The 17,597-nt window shown below is 56.2% G+C and overlaps 3 protein-coding genes across 4 annotated transcripts in view; 2 read left to right on the top strand and 1 right to left on the bottom strand.

Moving 5' to 3' along the window:
• LOC309447861 (fibrinogen-like protein 1-like protein) overlaps window positions 1-5,115 on the top strand; it is a gene marked incomplete at its 5' end in the record, with an annotated part of 14,863 nt that extends 9,748 nt beyond the window's left edge. Inside the window, 4 exons of one of the 2 annotated variants that reach the window (XM_082068889.1) lie at window positions 1,130-1,259; window positions 2,665-2,808; window positions 3,595-3,903; window positions 4,126-5,113. In XM_082068889.1, the coding sequence (XP_081925015.1) occupies window positions 1,256-1,259; window positions 2,665-2,808; window positions 3,595-3,903; window positions 4,126-4,745 (1,077 nt within the window). In that variant the 3' untranslated portion in view covers window positions 4,746-5,113. Of the gene's footprint in view, window positions 1-1,129; window positions 1,260-2,664; window positions 2,809-3,594; window positions 3,904-4,125 lie in introns of those variants that run through there. The other variant, XM_082068888.1, reaches the window with a different exon arrangement.
• A 2,163-nt stretch (window positions 5,116-7,278) lies between these two features.
• LOC309447677 (fibrinogen-like protein 1-like protein) lies at window positions 7,279-8,391 on the bottom strand. The gene has a single exon (XM_082068542.1). The coding sequence runs from the start codon at window positions 8,210-8,212 to the stop codon at window positions 7,676-7,678; it is 537 nt and encodes a 178-aa protein (XP_081924668.1). The 5' UTR covers window positions 8,213-8,391; the 3' UTR covers window positions 7,279-7,675.
• Window positions 8,392-12,630: 4,239 nt separating this feature from the next.
• LOC309447797 (fibrinogen-like protein 1-like protein) lies at window positions 12,631-17,062 on the top strand (the record flags this gene model as incomplete). The annotated part of the gene is made up of 4 exons (XM_082068775.1): window positions 12,631-12,634; window positions 13,855-13,998; window positions 14,962-15,024; window positions 16,434-17,062. The coding sequence occupies 4 exons, from the start codon at window positions 12,631-12,633 to the stop codon at window positions 17,060-17,062; spliced, it is 840 nt and encodes a 279-aa protein (XP_081924901.1).
• Window positions 17,063-17,597: the final 535 nt, after the last annotated feature.

Genomic DNA, 17,597 nt, shown 5'->3' with positions numbered 1-17,597 from the left:
AGGGGAAAGAGAAAACCTCGTTCCCTTGGCACTGGATGCTCAGGGTGAGACCCCAGCAGGTGCTGCCGGGGGCACCTCCTCTGCCCCCCTGTGCGGAGCTGCACAGCAGAGGACACGTGGCAGGCAGCAGTGACTGCACAATCCTTTGGGATTTGTGTGGTACGGTGCATGTGGAGCTGCCACTAGTGATGAGTGATGCCTGCGTGGCCTTGGCCCGTGGGGTGGAGGAGCACATGGAGTCATAGAATCATTGAACCGTTTCGGTTGGAAAAGCCCCTCAAGAACATCGAGTCCAACCATAACCCAGCCCTGTCCCTGCCCCATGTCCTGAGAACCTCATGTCCGTCTGTCCAACCCTCCAGGGATGGTGACTCCAGCACTGCCCTGGGCAGCCTGTTCCAATGCCCCACAGCCCTTTGGGGAAGAAATTGTTCCTAAATCCAACCTCACCCTCCCCTGGCGCAACTTGAGGCCGTTTCCTCTGCTCCTGGCGCTTGTTCCTGGGGAGCAGAGCCCGACCCCCCTGGCTCCAAGCTCCTTTCAGGCAGTTCAGAGATCAGAAGGTCTCCCCTCAGCTCCTGTTCTCCAGCTGAACCCCCCAGGTCCCTCAGCCGCTCCATCACACTTGTGCTCCAGCCCCTCACCTGCTCTGTTCCCTTCTCTCAACTCGCTCCAGCACCTCAAGGCCTTTCCTGGCGTGAGGGGCCCAAAACTGCCCCCAGGATTCGAGGTTTGGCCTCCCCAGGTCCCAGCACAGGGACGGTCTCTGCCCTGGTCCCTGGTGCCGATTGCTGCATCCAGCCCCTGTCCATCTCTGCATCGATTGGGCAGGAGGGACCCTGGACCCTGTGTGATGACTGTGTGATGATCACCAGGGTTGTGCCCTGTGGGGGTGACAGGAGGGAGCTCAGCAAATATCTCCAAACCCTTTGCCCTTGGTGGCAAAGCCATGTCCAGGAAAAGTCCCACATGAGACATGGAAGTGCCTGGATGCCACTTGCTGCTCCTGGGCTGTATTTGCTCAGGTCCTGATAAGGGCTCTTATCAGAGCAGATGAACATCCCTGCTGCAGGTTACAGCTCCATTGCTGGCAGCTCATTAACACTGATTAACACACCCCAAGAGGAGAGTGGGACGGGACCAGCACAACGGTGTCATCTCACTCCTCCCCTGGCACAGCAAAGCTATAAATCTTGTGACTCAAAGCATATCTACAGTGACTTTCTGGACTTCCAAGTGTCCCCGTGGAGTCACCATGGGTGAGTGTGAGCGTGGGGAGTGGGGCAGGGCGGTTTCCCCATCTCTGCACCCCCAGAAGCAGTGCCAGGTGGGGGATGTTGAGACCCTGCCCCTGATAGAGTCGTCCAATGTCTCCCATGGATGGAGAACTGGCCACAGAGGCAGGAGATGGCGCAGGGCACAAAGCAGGGGCAGAGTCAAGGTCTGTGGTGCTTCTCCCAGGGCAAGGGAGGTTTGAAAAGGGACGTGCAAGTCCCCAGGTCTGTCCCCAGCCCAGCTCCTGGGCAGTGTCAGGGCAGGTGCTCAGGGCTTCGGTGTGGGAAGAGGGAACCTGCATGTTTCCCTGTCCTGGAGACCGCAGGAGGCACCGAGCACACTGGGTCATACTGGAAGGGTGCTGGCCGTCCTGCAGACCCGTCACCGTGTCCCTCTGGCTGGAGGCACAGGGGTCTCACACCTCGCATCGCTGTGAACGCACGGGGGAGCTTCAGCGAGACCCGGGGTCCTGCAGAGCGAGGGCAGGTCCCTGCAAACGGGGTCTGCCCAGGGCTGGCTCAGGAGCAGGAGGGAAAATCCCACCGAGGGGAGGTCAGGGTGGCCTTTCCCACGTCAATGGGGCACTGGGGGCAGAGACGATGTTGCACGAAGAAAAATAGGGCAGCAGCTCATCTCCTCGTACTGCCCCTCAGTCCCAGCAGAGCAGAGACGGGTTCAGAGGAGAGGACAGGTTCACATCCAGCACAGCCACTGCACTTTGTTTCTAGCCCAGCAGAGTTATAAACCAAAGTGTAAATGTGGTAAAAATGTAAGATTGAGTTTACTGGTGTATGAAAGGGTAGGTTTCGAATTGCTGTCAAAGGTCCATCATTGCGGGGTGTCCAAAATAGAGGCACCATTGGAAAAGTCATCCATTTCCATGTGTTTTGCAGTCCAACACTGCTGTAACCCCCAGAGGTGCAGCTGTGATGCCATCTTTAAATGAATGTTCAGATTTTAATCTTGGGATAACTGTTATTATAACTAAGCTGAATAACATTATTACTTCTATTTGATTATAACTTGCTTTTTTTTCTATGGAATTTCCAGAATTTACGTCTTAAGAAACACCATCTAGCTCTTCAGTGAGCTGGAGGGGCAGAAAATATTCCGCAAAGTTTCTGTTTGGACAAATTTCTTCTGATCTGCAAAGGACTCTCTTGTTATTGATTTTGCTCCCTAAATTTCTTGGGCACCTTGGGCTCTGGCACGAAGCTTGAGGGCAAGGAGGAGCCCAGCTACGAGGTTCACATCCGAAAGGCAGCCCCATGCTGTCCTCCCAGTTTTGGGGTGACTTGCAGCTGTTTTAGCTCACTGCAGCTGATTCCCCATCGCATGTCTGACAGTGGGATGCTCTGTCTGACTCTTGTCTTGTCCCTTCCTCCACAGCCGCCCCGCACGCTCCTCTCCTGCTCCTCACCTGTGTGTTGGCCTTGCCTGCCCCACATCTCACCGGGAGCATCCCCAGCCCGTCCCTCTCCGATCGATCTCTCTCGAATAGCACCGTGTCTGCTCCGAGAGTGTCCGTGAGCGGTAGGTACATGGGAGCTCTTCATTTCTGCCCGTGGCAGGCAGCTGGGACCGCCCCAGGGTGGGCTGTCGGGGTGGGCATCTCCCAACGCCCCGAACTGTCAGCAGAGCCCCAACATCCCTCAAGAGAGATACGCGCCCCAGCAGGACGACCTGCCCCTCCTCACACGTCTGGTGCGGAGGACACAAGACCTTGCAGTCACGCGCCTTTCCCTCGTGTGTGGGTGTGGAGAAGCCCAGAGGGTTTGCTCCAGTCCCCCCCGAAACCAAGGCTGTGCCACCCCACACATCCCCTGCCCTGCGGGATGGCAGGGGGGCAGTCAGTGGGAAGGATGCAGAAGAAAGGAAGGGTTCTCCTACCACCAGCACTATTTCACTTGTCCCATCACTGAGAAGTGGTTTTCTCCTGTGACAACCCTTGTCTGAGGGCACTTCACCAGACTGCACCATTCCCTGCCTCAGCCTCACCTTGCTCCTGGGGCGCTCGCGGTCCCGGGAGGGTGAAGCGGCTCCTGCAGTGGTGGCAGAGCGTGGCTGGTGACCACCTGGCTGAGGAGACACATGGCGAACCCATGCCCAGACACACCAAAGTAGTTGGAAGTGCAGACTTCAGAAGACAAGGACTCCTTCCCCAGCCAGGAACATGATCAGATGTGTAAAGGCCCTACATCTTAGTGCCTCAACTCCACTTCTTGAGTCAGAAAGTACCTCCTGATCTGGGCTCCAGCTTTCTTTGGTCTTATCCCCCATTTCCAGATCTGCTTGGTACTGTTGTTCTCCATGTTCCAGGTCAGCTCCGGCTGGTGAACGGCTCCAACCACTGCTCCGGACGGGTGGAAGTTTGGTACCGCAATCAGTGGGGGACGGTGTGTGATGACAGCTGGGACATGAGAGACGCCTCTGTGGTGTGCAGGCAGCTTGGCTGTGGAGAGGCAATATCAGCCAAAAGCAGTGCTTATTTTGGGCGCGGATCTGGGCCCATCTGGATGGACGATGTGAGCTGCAATGGGGAGGAGGAACTCCTCACCCAGTGCTCGCGGCGGCCCTGGGGAGAACACAACTGCGGGCACAGCGAGGACGCGGGCGTCGTGTGCTCAGGTGAGGTGTTTGCACCCATCCCTGCTCCGCTGGCGGTCCAAGGCTCATTACTGCCTTGGTCCTGCAGAACCAGCCACAGGAGGACTACAGGATGTGTCTCTGTCTTAGAGTAGAATAGTCTTAGACTTAGAACAGTTTGGGTTGGAAGAGACCTTTAAAGGCCATCTGGTCCAACCCATTGTTGAACACGGTCTTATTCAATCACCTTCTGTCCTTGCCCAGGTTTGCCCAGGGACTGCAGCGAGGTCCCTGCGGGCAGCCCCAGCGGTGTGTATGTCATCCAGCCCGCCGGGCTGCACCCCGTCCTGGTGCACTGCGACATGAGCGGGGGCTGGACGGTCATCCAGAGGAACCGGCAGAACACTGAGATCACCTGGGCCGAGTCCTGGAGCACCTACAAGTACGGCTTTGGGAACGTGCACACCGACTACTGGCTGGGCACTGAGTACATCCACCAGATCTCCAGGCAGAAGGTCTACCGGGTCAGGTTTGTCATCTGGGATGCTGCAAACAGAACCAGGTTTGCAGACTACAGCCCCTTCAGTGTGGAAGATGAGTCCCAGGGCTACCGGCTGAGGCTGGGGGTGCACTCGGGGACAGCGGAGGACGCCATGTCCTCAAAGAGTCCCAGTGTCGTACACGACAACATGAAGTTCTCCACTAAAGATCGGGACCAGGACATTCACAGCAGTAACTGTGCCTCCAGCTCTGGGGGCGGCTGGTGGTACTCGGCGTGTTATTCTGCGCGGCTGAACGTCAGGGGGGGCATAACGTGGGGCAGCCTGTGCAACGGGAACTGCAAAGGCTCTGCCATCCTCATCAAACCCGTTGACTCCTGTTAGGGCTCCTCGCTGCCCGTCTCACCGGCCCGTGGCCAGGCCCGCGGCCCCTTTGCGGGGAGCGGAGCGGCTGGCGGTGCCGCAGCCCTGGGCTCACTACAGATTCTTCTTTCTCCTCTGCTTCCCTTGCTGGGTTCTTCCCTTTTGAGCTGTTTTTATTTTAATCGCATTATAAGCAGACTAACACGTTGCAAGCCCTGTACTTCTGAAACACACCTGCTGTGGAGAATAAAATGTGCTTTAGAAACATGTCTGGATGAACATCATGGGAAGATGTCCTTATTCTTAGCTGTATAAATAATTGTTCCCTTTCTTTTCATGGTTTCTGTCACCCCCTCATTAGCTGGGGTGGCAGAAGGATAAGGATTCCTCATTTCCAAGTAAATCTGAATTAAGCCCACTTGCTTGTGGCCTTGACACCTGTACCTGGAGAGGTGTTTTCACCCACACTGGCTCTCAGTTCAGCGGTTGTTAAAACCTCCTGCATCTGAAACAACACCTAAAACCTGCAAATACCTGCTCCGTATCTCCGGTGTGTTTGTACGGGTGATATGGGGTGACCCACCATGCTAAGGCAGTCCTAGGTTTCTTACAAAAAAAATCTGTGGGGTTGCAGGGAAAATATCACACAGGGAATTAATTTTAATGAATCACATAATCACAGAATGGTTGGGGTTGGAAGGAATCTTTGGAGATCATCCAGTCCAACCCCCTGCTCACGCAGGGTCACAGAGCAGATCACACAGGTGGGTCCAGGCGGTTTGAATGTCTCACAGAAGGAGACTCCACACCCGCTCTGGGCAGCCTGGGCCAGGCTCTGGCACCTCCCAGCAAACAAGTTTCTGCTCATGTTCACATGGAGCCTCCTGTGTTTCAGTCTGTGCCCGTTGCCCCTCACCCTGGCGTTGGGCACCATGAACAGAGTCTGGTCCATCCTCTGACACCCACCCTGAGCTATTGATCCATTGATCAGATCCCTCTCAGCTTCTCTTCTCCAGCTCAACAGCCCCAGCTCTCTCAGTGTCTCCTCATCACAAAGATGCTCCAGACCCCTCAGCATCTCTGTGTCCCTCTGCTGGACTCTCTCCAGTAATTCCTTGTCCTTCTTGAACTGGGGAGCCCAGCACTGGACACACAACTCCAGATGCGGCCTCCCCAGGGCAGAGCAGAGGGGGAGGAACAACCTCCCTGACCTGGTGCTCACACTCTTCCTCACACACCCCAGGTACCATTGGCCTCTTGGCCACAAGGGTGCATTGTTGACTCATGGTCACCCTGTTGTCGACCGGAACTGCCAAGTCCTTCTCTGCAGAGCTGCTTTTAGATAAACTCCAAGTTTTTGATGCTGGAGAAGCTTTGGGAAAGCACAGGCATCTCCAGGTGTTTCGCGGGGCTCTGCCAGCCCTGAGGGGAGGGCTGTTTGGTGCCTGCATGGGGCACCACCCAGTGCTCCCACTGGTGCCCAGCGCTCCCGCCTGCCCGTCCCAGCGCAGTCCCACAGCAGCACGCTGGCACCATCACTGTGGGGCGGGTTGTGCGGATGTGGGTCCAGCTCCCAGGGCAGGAGGTGCCGTCCCTGAGCCCCCGTGTGCTCCCTGACCTCCAACCAAAATGCAGGCGTGGGTCACCCATGGCCAGCCAGGTCTTGGCAGGTCCCGATCACCCCATGTCATCCACTCCAGTGTGGGAAAGCAGCGGCCATCATGCAATGTCCTGCCACCTGCAGACCCTCCCAGCCCCAGGATAAGGACCATGGGGTGCCCCAAACCCCTGCTCACCCCTGGGGTCCCCACCCCAGCGGGGCCTCAAAGCATCACCCCCCAGCATCCAGCCCTGGGCTGCCAAGGGACCCAGGGGACTGGGCCAGGGATGGATCCCCCATGGCATGAACCCCCTACTGCTGACGTGACACCCTCAGGGGGCACCCTGACACCCCCAGCCCTGGCTGCAGGATGGGGCTGTCCCAGACGTGGCATGGAACGCAGCAAGGAAAGGGAGAGATTCAGACAGGGGACGCAGCAAATGGACCCCCACCACAAACAAGATGCCCCCAGCAACCTCAACTGCCCCGGGGCCTTGACTCTTCCTGTGTGTATCACAGTATCACAGTATGTTTGGGATTGGAAGGGACCTCAAAAGATCATCTAGTCCAATCCCCCTGCTGGAGCAGGAACACCTAGGTGAGGTCACACAGGAACATGTCCAGGCGGGTTTTGAATGTCTGCAGAGAAGGAGACTCCACAACCTCCCTGGGCAGCCTGTTCCAGTGTCTGTCACCCTCACTGAGAAGAAGTTTCTTCTCAAATTTAAGTGGAACCTCTTGTGTTCCAGCTTGATCCCATTACCCCTTGTCCTATCATTGTTTGCCACCGAGAAGAGCCTGGCTCCATCCTCGTGGCACTCACCCTTTATATATTTATAAACATTAATAAGGTCCCCCCTTAGTCTCCTCCAAACTGAAGAGACCCAACCCTGTGTGTGTGTGTGCAGTGTCCCAGCAGCAGGCAGACACGAGGCAGCACGTCTGGCTCCAGGGTTTATTGCAGCTGGTTTCTCCCACCGTGGGCAGCAGAGCTGTGGGGTCTACGGGGCCCGGGGGGAGCAGGGCCTGAGCAAAGCAGGGGCACAGCGACTGCGTGGGGGGGAACGTGCACTGTCTCCCTCTCCCCAGGACAGGAGTGGGGGCACCCACCCCAACCAGCGCCTGCGTCCCAGTGCGGCCAGCACTGCGGCACCGGCACAGCTGCCGCATGCCCGGGGCTGCGGGCGATCGCTCCGGAGCCCCAGAGCCGCTGCGTTCCAGCTGCTGACGGTGCCGCAGCCGCAGCCGCGCAGGACGCGCACCGGGGCTGGCACGGGGTGTCGGCGGGCGCGGGACGGGGCGCTGAGCTGGGACGGGGCGCTCCCCGAAACCCCGGGAGGCTGCGGCACGGTCAGCACACGTCTGTGGGCTTGACCAGGATGAGGGAGGATGTACAGTCACCATTATCGCAGAATCCTGGCCAAACGATGCGCTTTTTGGCATTGAGCAGGACGTTCTGGCACCTGTCGTACCACCATCCCCCGTAGCTGTTGGCGCAGTTCCCGCTGTACTGGTCCTGGTCCTTGTCAGTTGTGCTGAACTTCATGTTGTCGTGTATGCCCCCTTTCTTGGGGTGATAGAGGGTCAGATAGTCCTCCCCATCACCAGAAAACCGGCCCAGCCGCAGCGGGTACCCACTGGCCTCGCTCTGCACGCTGAAGATGTCATACTTGGCGTACCGGGTGACATTGGCTCTGTTCCGCACGACGAAGCGGACTTTGTAGGTGCCCTGCTGAGTCAGCAGGTGCAGGTACTCCGTGCCCAGCCAGTGATCACCTTGCACGTTCCCAAAGCCGTACTTGTAGGTTGTCCAGGACTCCTTCCATGTGATTTCAGTGGAGTAAGTGTTTCTCTGGACAACAGTCCAGCCTTTGCCTTCCGTGTCCATGTCGCACCACACCACGCGTGGAGGAGAATGAGCCGGCTGGATGACGTACACCCCGCTGGGGCTGGTCTTGCGGAGGTGGCTGCAGTCCGGGGGGAACCCTGCAACAGCAGGTCAAGCAAGATGTGAGGGACCTGTCCTGGAGGATGTGCTGGCAGGTTATTGTGGGGCAGCTGTACTGCTGCTGCTGATTCTGGATCTCACTGGGTGCTGCACAACCAGTGGAATATACTGGGAACGCCTCTTATCAGTAATGGGCAGCACAGCTGCACCCACACCCGGCAGCTCATCGCTGCCCCCCAGCACCCGTGCTCAGCGCCCTGGAACCCGCTGGCGCTGGGCTGGCACGGAGGAGCAGCATCCCCAGCACGGCGGGCAGGACGAGGTCCCTGCAGAGCCAACGTGTCCCAGCCTGGAGCCCTGGGGAGGAAAGCGCCCGGCACCGCCAGGATCCCAGGGCAGCCCCGGGGAGCTCAGAGCCAGGATGGCGGAGCCACGGGGCACAGGCAGGAGCAGGGGGGTCCCGGGTGGTGGGAGCTGCAGCTTCAGTGCAGGCTCTGCCCATGCAGGGCTGAAGGACAGTGAGAAATGGCGTCGTCACCCTCTTGGTCAGACCCTTCCCTGCACCAGACAGTGACCTGCAGTCACATTTTCTCATGTTTGTCTTAAATGTGGTGTGTTTGTTTGCTTTTTTCTACAGGTCTAGCAGCAAAAGGGTATTTTCATGGGAAAGAAGTAAATCTGTGTTAAGAGCGTTCAGAACAAATGGTTCAGAGCACTGCAGCTGAGTTTGGTGCACAACCTGGCGCTCCACGTGCACAGCACGCAGCTCGCAGGGCTGCAGGAGACAGCCCCGTGGAGCCGCAGAGAACCAGACAGAAACGAGTGGGTGGAGAGGGGACGAGTGGGACGGACACTGGACATTGTCCTCAGCTCCTGCAGTGCCCACTGCTGTCACTTAGCTTGGTTTCCTGGTGCTGCAGAAAGGGAGCTGTGAGGAAGAGGAGGACTCACCCCCGGCCGTGTGCTGCTGAGCAGATGCTGGGAGCCTGGGCAGTCGGTGCCGCTCCCTCAGCTCCATGCTGGCCCATGGCTCTTTATACCCAGGTCCCTGCCTGTCCACACCTCCTCCGTATGAGGAGCTCAGCTCCCCTGTTTGCACGGACAAAGTAATCAGTGTGTGTCCATCTGGCAGCTTCTCTTTGCTCAAGATTACACAAAGAAGCCCTAAAACTTTTTTTTTGAGAAAAAAAATAAATGACTCCTAACCTCCCAGCTGTGGGGCATTTATCAATGCAGTATACTGGACCTGCCCAGGAGTTATATCTTTCTGAGGATCTACCAACTGCTGCAGGGCAATAAAGGAGCTAAAGCAGAGGGGAAAGGCAAACAGAAGGGAAGGAATGTGAACAAAAAGGGCACAGGGGAGATTTGTTTCATTCAGAGATCAAAGAGGGTAAAACCTATGAGCAATGATTTGTCAACATTCACCGGATCCCAGCACATCATGACACGTGAGCGATGGCTGGAGGTCTGTCTCGGGCTGCTCCCCTGCAGAGAGCTGCCACGGAGCCAGACCCGGAGCTGGGCTGCGAGCACCGGCGCCTTTTTGGTCCTTGATCAGCAGAGGCCGAGGGCTGAAGGAGCCCCTTTCCAGGGCCCATCCTGTCCCCGGGGCGGTTGGGGCACCTCTGAGCAAAAATAGGCTGGGGGATGTCTGTGCAGTTCTTCTTCCCCTACACATCCCTCCCTTGGCCCACAAGTCTTGGTGGGAAGGAGCAGGCTCGGGAAGGCTCTGCCGACCTTCTGCTCTTCCCCACTGCATGTGGGGTGGGCAATGCTCTGGAGCCTGGTCCAGGCTGGGTGCTGTCTGGGAGGCCATCTCATGGAGTCTCATCCTTGTTCCCCTCTTATCATAGAATCATAAATGTTCTGAGCTGGAGGGACCCACCAGGATCATGGAGTCCAACTCCCGTCCCTGCCCAGGACACCCCACAGGTCACCCCGTGTGTCTGAGGACGTTGTCCAGTCTCTTCTTGAACACTGTCATGTTGGGCCGTGACACCTCCCTGGGGAGCCTGTTCAGTGTCCAGCACCTCTGGGGGAAGAACCTTTTCCTCATGTCCCACTGACCCTCCTGGCTCATCTTCTGCCGTTCCCTGGGCTCTGTCACTGTCACAGAGCAGAGCTCACCCTGCCCCTCCTGCTCCTGCTGAGGAACCTGCAGCCCATGAGCTCTGCCCTCAGGCTGCTCTGCTCCAGCTGAACAAACCCAGGGACTGCAGCCGCTGCTCATCCGGCTTCCCCTCCAAACCTTCACCTTCTTCTTCTTCCGTCTATACACATCCTGCCTTGGGAGACACCAGCCGCTCCTCACCTGTCACCTGTAGCTGGCTCTGCTGGCCCCACGCTGCTGCTGTCCCGTTGGGACAATTTGTACTCCCGGGTGTCACCAGTGGTGGGTCTCGGCTGCAGCACACTCTGTCTTCTAGAAGGTGATGCTTCCATCAGCAGCAGGTCCCACCGGCGGAGGGAGGGCAGGGGAGGAGCGAGGGCGGAGGCCTGTCCCCATGTGCACAGGAGGCTCAGTCCCCTTGCTGCCTCTCGTCCTGCGCCCTGTAATTCAGCTCCTCTTGCCATGTCTGCGTGCCCTGGTGGGATCACTGCTCCGAGGCTGCTCGTGCCCCGTCGCTGCTCCTCCCAGGGACAGCGGCACCAGGAGAGCTTGCCATGTGGTCCCTGTCGTGTGAGGGTGGCAGGAGGCACCGAGGGGTGACAGCACGCAGGGCCACCCCAGTGCTCCCCAGGGTCACACACAGTGACAGCCGGGGATGCCAGCACAGCTTGGCACTCGGCTCTGGTGCTGGCACCGAGTGCCGTGGTGGGTGTGGGGAGCGGCCCTGCTCCCGCGTGGCGTGGGGCGCTGGCTCAAAGGGCTGCGAAGGCCCTTCGCATCTTTTTGGAATTCGGCTGCCGCTAATGTCTGGAAGACAAATGCTACAGCCCCAGGTTATCTACCAAGGGACTTTAGGAAGCTCTTGTAAGAAGAAAAGTGCTTCATTAAAAGGAAACTTCCGAGGAGCAGCCTTGGATCAGGTCTGAGATATCCATTGCTGTCCAACACCACAACAAAGAATACTGACAAGCAGAGCTGGCAAGAACCCTTTTTTCCTGTGAATACACACGGAGTTCCACAAGGGGCCAGGGAGGACGTGTTGCTCGGTGACAAGTCTCGGTGTAACCCAGAGCAGGGCACAGCCAGGTGCTGTCACAGCGGCAGCGCTGGTGCTGGGACCTTCACCACCACCTGCTGGTCTCCTGAAGGACGGCAGAGGTGGCAATGCCACCCGGGGATGAAGGGCCTGGGGATGAAGGCAGCATGGGGCAGCAGCCAGCATCAGCTTGGTGGCAGCAGAGCCTGTGCGGGTCCCTGGCAATGCTATGGAGCATCCTGGGGGTGGCACAGGGACGTGTTCCGGCAGCTCAGCACCTGCTGGTGTCAGGCCATCAATAAATACCTCACCGTGATCATAGATCAGTGTCACCGAGCCATCAGCCACCATTGCCAAGCTGTGCCACTGCCTTTCTTAGCGCTCCTCTCCCATCCCTGTGCATTTGCAAGCCTGGCTTCAGACTGGACCGCTCAATATCTGCTGAACCCACAGTCACCCAACTAACTGAGTCTGCAGCCAGCTCTGTGATGAGGGGCTGCTCCCCAGGTTACCCAGAGCTGTGCAGTCAGAGCCAAACCCTCCAGCAGAGCCCTCAGCTCCAGCGCCAGCCCTGGAGCCCTCAGGAGGGTGCTGGGACCTGCCCCACCGCAGCACTTGGGCAGCAACACCTCCACACGCGTGGCTGCCCCGTGGGACCGGCTCACGGCTCACACCAGCCCAAGCGGTTGCATCACTGGGGGGGTGGGGCTGGGGACAAGGCCCCTTTGCAGCCCTGGGGTGCGTGGGGGCCAGGGTGCGGGGTCAGCGAGCACGGCTCCCTCTGCGGGGATGCACCATCCTGGGGTGGGCAGACCCTGTCTAACAGAAACCCCTGGCATGGGGTCACAGGATGTCCCCACAGGGTTTGGCATCAAATCCCGTAAGTAATGACAACTTCAAGAAAAGTTCTTATCAGGAGCATTTGCTGGTTTGGTGATATTTTGTGTGAACACCAGGTGCTGTTTGCTGAGGTTCATTCAGGAGCTCTTATCACAGAAGCACAACAGCTGGTGCATGAACAGAGGTGGTTACAGATGAGGGCAAACAAACCATAAATTTCCAACGCTGGTGACAACTGGAGGGGGTGAGTGTTGTAGTTTGGGCCAGCTGGTCCCACCTCGCCCCTGGAGCCCTATATAACGGCAGCATTGGCCACCCTGCGCCAGCCAAACCTGCCGCTTCGCGCTCCGCAGGGTCCCTGCAGACGGCATGGGTGAGCGTGGGTGGGACGGGTGAGCGTGGGTGGGACGGGTGAGCGTGGGTGGGACGGGGTGGGCTGGGGACACACTATGGCCGGGCACCCCATCTCCTCTGCCTGCCCCTGCCCTTCTGCCGCCCCACCTGCGGCTCTGCTTTTCCCACTGACCATTTCTGGCCTGGGGATGGTGGGATGACCCTATTCCTGCTGTAGGTCTCTGTGACTGTCCTACTCCTCATCCTCTCCCCTTCATTCCTGGCCACAAGCGAAACCATCCTGCCCTGGGTGGTGTTGTAAAGGCAACATTTGTTTAAATTATATTTGTGCCACAGCCCAAAGCACCAAAAAAAAAAAAAATTAAAATCAGAATGGAAGCTAATTAATGTATTAATTATCCATTGACCCCATAATCCCTTCAGGGTACTGAAGCTGGGTGAGCAAGCTGTCAACACAAATCTATGGAGCTGAGCATGAACAAGCTGTTGAGGAGAGCCCTGATCTGGTCTGGTCCAAGGAGGCAAAGTGCTCAGGTTTCTGATGGCGGCAGAAACCGTCCTGTAAAGCACAGTGTGCTGGCCCAGGTTTCGGCGGGATGCGCTGACCCCGTCACATCCCTGCAGCAGCCACAGCTGCGACACAAGGTGCAGCCTCCAGCCTCTGCCCAGCACCCTCCTGGGAGGGGACAGTTTGGGGACAATTAAGTGAAGCCTCTGATTCTCAGGGCACCATCAGCATTGTGGCCATAACAGGTCCTTTCTTTCCAAGCTCTCTGGTCCCTGTGCCTTGTTTGTCGCTGCTGTAGTAGCTCCTGACTATCCCAAGGTCCCCGCAGCTCCTACAAACCAGCATGCGCTCCTGGAGCGTGAGCTGCTTTTCTCACGACACACACACACTGATGCTGTCTCCACATCTCCATTCCGGGACCCAGAGCCCCTTGCTTTAGCCCAGACTGCAGCCAAAGAGGATGACCTTGCTCTTAGAAGCTGCAAACTTAGACCTGTAAAGTGTAATTTCTGCGGAAAAGTGTTTCTCTCCGGGGATGTATGCCTTTGCAGAATGAGAATGCTTGGTTTTGGAAATTGTTCTGTATACTTCTGCTGGTCAAGAAAGTAAAAACATAATGTTGTGGATTTATTTATTCTGTTAGTTTGTTTAAACTTCTGCTGAATTTAGTTAGCCAAGTCTCTTCCAGTGGGTTTGCATTTCCAGATTCACCGTGTGTATTCTTTCTACAGCTGCTCATCGCTCCAATCTGCTGTTCTTCCCCTTGGTGCTGGCCCTGCTGGCCCCTCTTCTTGCTCTGGAAATTGAAAACCTGGAAAGACTAAAAGCAAATTTGGGTGAAATCGTTAATCTCCATTCAGATGAGCTCCATCCTGGTATGTGTTTTCTCTTTTACATCCCTAAACTCCGTTCATCCGAGCACCAGGAGCCCTCTCCTCTCTGCACAGAGAGGGAAAAGTGGAAAATAATGTTGGGGAAGAGCAGTCACACTCAGAAACAAAAGGAACCTGATCAAATCTTCCTCCAGTTTCAGATCTTAACCAAACATCAGAAGATTTTGTAGTTCAGCCTTCTTTGTTATTAACAGGACCACATGAGCCAACCATAGATATTTGAAGGAAAAACCTTTTCTCTTGCTATCTGCAATCCATCTGTAGCACTGAGACTTCAGAGAAACTTTGCATAGGTGACCAAGTAAAACGCTTTCTGAGGCCTGCACATGGCTAAATGGTACCATAACCTTGTCACATCACTGATAACGGTCACGCCACTGGAGGCTCTTGGGGAAAGTTGTCTTAGAAATATGGGTGTTGTGATTTCTCTCTAAAGAGAACATTGCTGGTTTACATGCTTTGAGCTCCTGTACCTCTCTGAATGCTTCTGAAGCTCTTTATGAGCAAAACGAACCTGTGAATCCCTTTGACCATCATTGAGAAGCAATGCAGATTTACAGCACCATTAAGCTCAACAGTTTAATCTTGATCTGAAACCATATACAGTCTATCTTCTTCTCAGTCCTTCCTTTCCAGCAGTATCTCCCTGTACCACCACTACTACATAGATGTGCTGTCCACTCCATGCATCTCCATAAAGCCTTAATGCTGAGTGGACCAAAAAGGCAGCCACCCAATAACTGGAGTGTTACCCTTCCTAGTATCTTACCACTTTCAAGAGTTTACAACCAAAAGCTACCATATAAGAAGAAAAATTAGCTCAGTGGCATTGTTGAAATGCCCAACAGAAATCTTGGCGCTGGGAGTACCAGCCTGTGTGGCGGGAGCTGCCCCTGGGCTGCGGCACAGGCTGCTCATCTCACTCTTTCTGTTTTCCCAATGTAGAAGAAGATGGAGAGAATGAACGGCAGAGCAGATCCAGCAACAGTCAGCAGACAGCGAACCACCGTAAGTGTCCCCACCACCCCGCTGGCGACAGGGAGAGGTCCAGGCAACCAGGGTCCAACAGTGGTGGGTGGGCAACAAGCCTGGGGATAACCTAGTTCAGCTCCTGGGAGCAAGACTGGGGATGGTGGCGACAGCAGCTGAACGTGGGCCAGCGTGTGCCCAGGTGGCCAAAATGCCATGAACATCCTGGCTGGTACAGCACTGGTGTGGCCAGCAGGCCCAGGGCAGTGACCGTCCCTGTGCTGGGACCTGGGGAGACCAAACCTCGAATCCTGGGGGCAGTTTTGGGCCCCTCACACCAAGAAATCCCTTGAGGTGCTGGAGTGAGTGGAGAGAAGGGAACGGAGCTGGTGAGGGGCTGGAGCACAAGTGTGATGGGAGCGGCTGAGGGACCTGGGGGGTTCAGCTGGAGAACAGGAGCTGAGGGGAGACCTTCTGATCTCTGAACTGCCTGAAAGGAGCTTGGAGCCAGGGGGGTCGGGCTCTGCTCCCCAGGAACAAGCGCCAGGAGCAGAGGAAACGGCCTCAAGTTGTGCCAGGGGAGGTTGAGGTTGGATCTGGGGAACAATTTCTTCCCCAAAGGGCTGTGGGGCATTGGAACAGGCTGCCCAGGGCAGTGCTGGAGTCACCATCCCTGGAGGGCTGGACAGACGGACATGAGGTTCTCAGGACATGGGGCAGGGACAGGGGTGGGTTTGGTTGGACTCCATGATCTTGAGGGGCTTTTCCAACCGAAACGGTTCAATGATTCTATGACTCCATGTGCTCCTCCACCCCACGGGCCAAGGCCACGCAGGCATCACTCATCACTAGTGGCAGCTCCACATGCACCGTACCACACAAATCCCAAAGGATTGTGCAGTCACTGCTGCCTGCCACGTGTCCTCTGCTGTGCAGCTCCGCACAGGGGGGCAGAGGAGGTGCCCCCGGCAGCACCTGCTGGGGTCTCACCCTGAGCATCCAGTGCCAAGGGAACGAGGTTTTCTCTTTCCCCTCCGCAGCGATGCCGGGGATACCGGGGCTGCAGGAACAGCTCACTTGCTCATTTGAACTTCTGTATAACTACGTAATAAGAGCCCTCCCCAAGCTAAGCTTGGATCCCTATATCATTATGAGGGAAGAGAAACACCTGAATGCTAGGGAAGAGTGAGGAAACAGGAGCCTGAGCCACAAGGAGAAGTAATTTCTGTGCTTATACCTTCAAAACACATGCATATTCTTTTAATCACTGTATTTCCCTTATAGAAGTTTCTGCTTTTACACCTGCAGTAGGAAGCAGTGGCAGAATTTTGCTATTCTGGCACAATCCCACATCTGCCCATTTTCTAGAAGTCCCTGTCCCAGGGCCAGACAAGCGGACTGGGGGAGGTGCTGTGTCTGGGGGTCCTGCATGTTCTGTCCTTGCCCAGGTTGGCCCAGGGACTGCAGCGAGGTCTCTTCTGGCAGCCCCAGCGGCATCTACGTCATCCAGCCCACCGGGCTGCAGCCCATCGTGGTGTACTGCAACTTGAGTGTGGCAGACGGGGGCTGGACGGTCATCCAGAGGAACCGGCAGAGCACCGACATCACCTGGGCCGAGTCCTGGACCACCTACAAGTACGGCTTTGGGAACGTGCACACCGACTACTGGCTGGGCACTGAGTACATCCACCAGATCTCCAGGCAGAAGGTCTACCGGGTCAGGTTTGTCATCTGGGATGCTGCAAACTATGCCAGGTTTGCAGACTATAACCTCTTCAGTGTGGAAGATGAGTCCCAGGGCTACCGGCTGAGGCTGGGAACATACTCGGGGTCGGCAGGGGACGGCATGGCCTTGAACAGTGCTTCTGCCACACACGACAACATGAAGTTCTCCACTAAAGATCGGGATCAGGACACTTCCAGCAGTAACTGTGCCTCCAGCTATGGGGGCGGCTGGTGGTACTCGGCGTGTTATTCTGCGCGGCTGAACGTCAGGGGGGGCATAACATGGGGCGGCCTGTGCAACGGGAACTGCAAAGGCTCTGCCATCCTCATCAAACCAGTTTCCTACTGTTAGTTGCATTTTTGTTTCCTTTCTGTCCAACCTGGGGCTAATTCTGGCTCTGCAAGGAGATGGAAAAAGGAAAAACATGTCACAGGCAAACCTAGTGTCCTAGGATTGGCCATATCCCGGCTACCGAAGAACATAAGGCATCTTCCACTTCTTCTCCCTCCTGTAGATTCCCTCTTTCCCCTCAACTGTGCTGCAAAACCTGGAGTTTCCAGGTCTGTACTGTGCTTCATATAAAATGTGAAACAGCCAAACCCAGTGAACCGATATGATTAATTTACATCCTTAACTTCAGGCAGACTACCTAATTTTCACCTGTTGAAGATCTTGCTCAAGATATTAATGTGCACAATCAAATTTCCACTCTGTACCTTCTACATTTCAGGCTTAAGCGTTGTTAAATATTCAAATAAATCTGTATTCAAAATCTGTCTCAGTTGTAAAAGTCTCTCTCAAGTCTTTGAAGTGCTCACAGAGGTTAACATGTTAGGAGGTTTTTACTACTGAAGCACAGCGTTTCTGTAGGACACATGTTGAGGAC

Source organism: Streptopelia decaocto (assembly GCF_964273445.1).
Source record: "Streptopelia decaocto genome assembly, chromosome: 18".
In the NCBI taxonomy this organism is placed as follows: Eukaryota; Metazoa; Chordata; class Aves; order Columbiformes; family Columbidae; genus Streptopelia; species Streptopelia decaocto.
Note: the sequence above shows the minus strand (reverse complement) of the source record. Positions and strands in the feature narration are given on the sequence as shown.

Coding starts and splice junctions, on each gene's coding strand:
- LOC309447677 (XM_082068542.1), bottom strand. CDS start 8,212: ATGGACACGGAAGGCAAAGGCTGGACTGTTGTCCAGAGAAACACTTAC.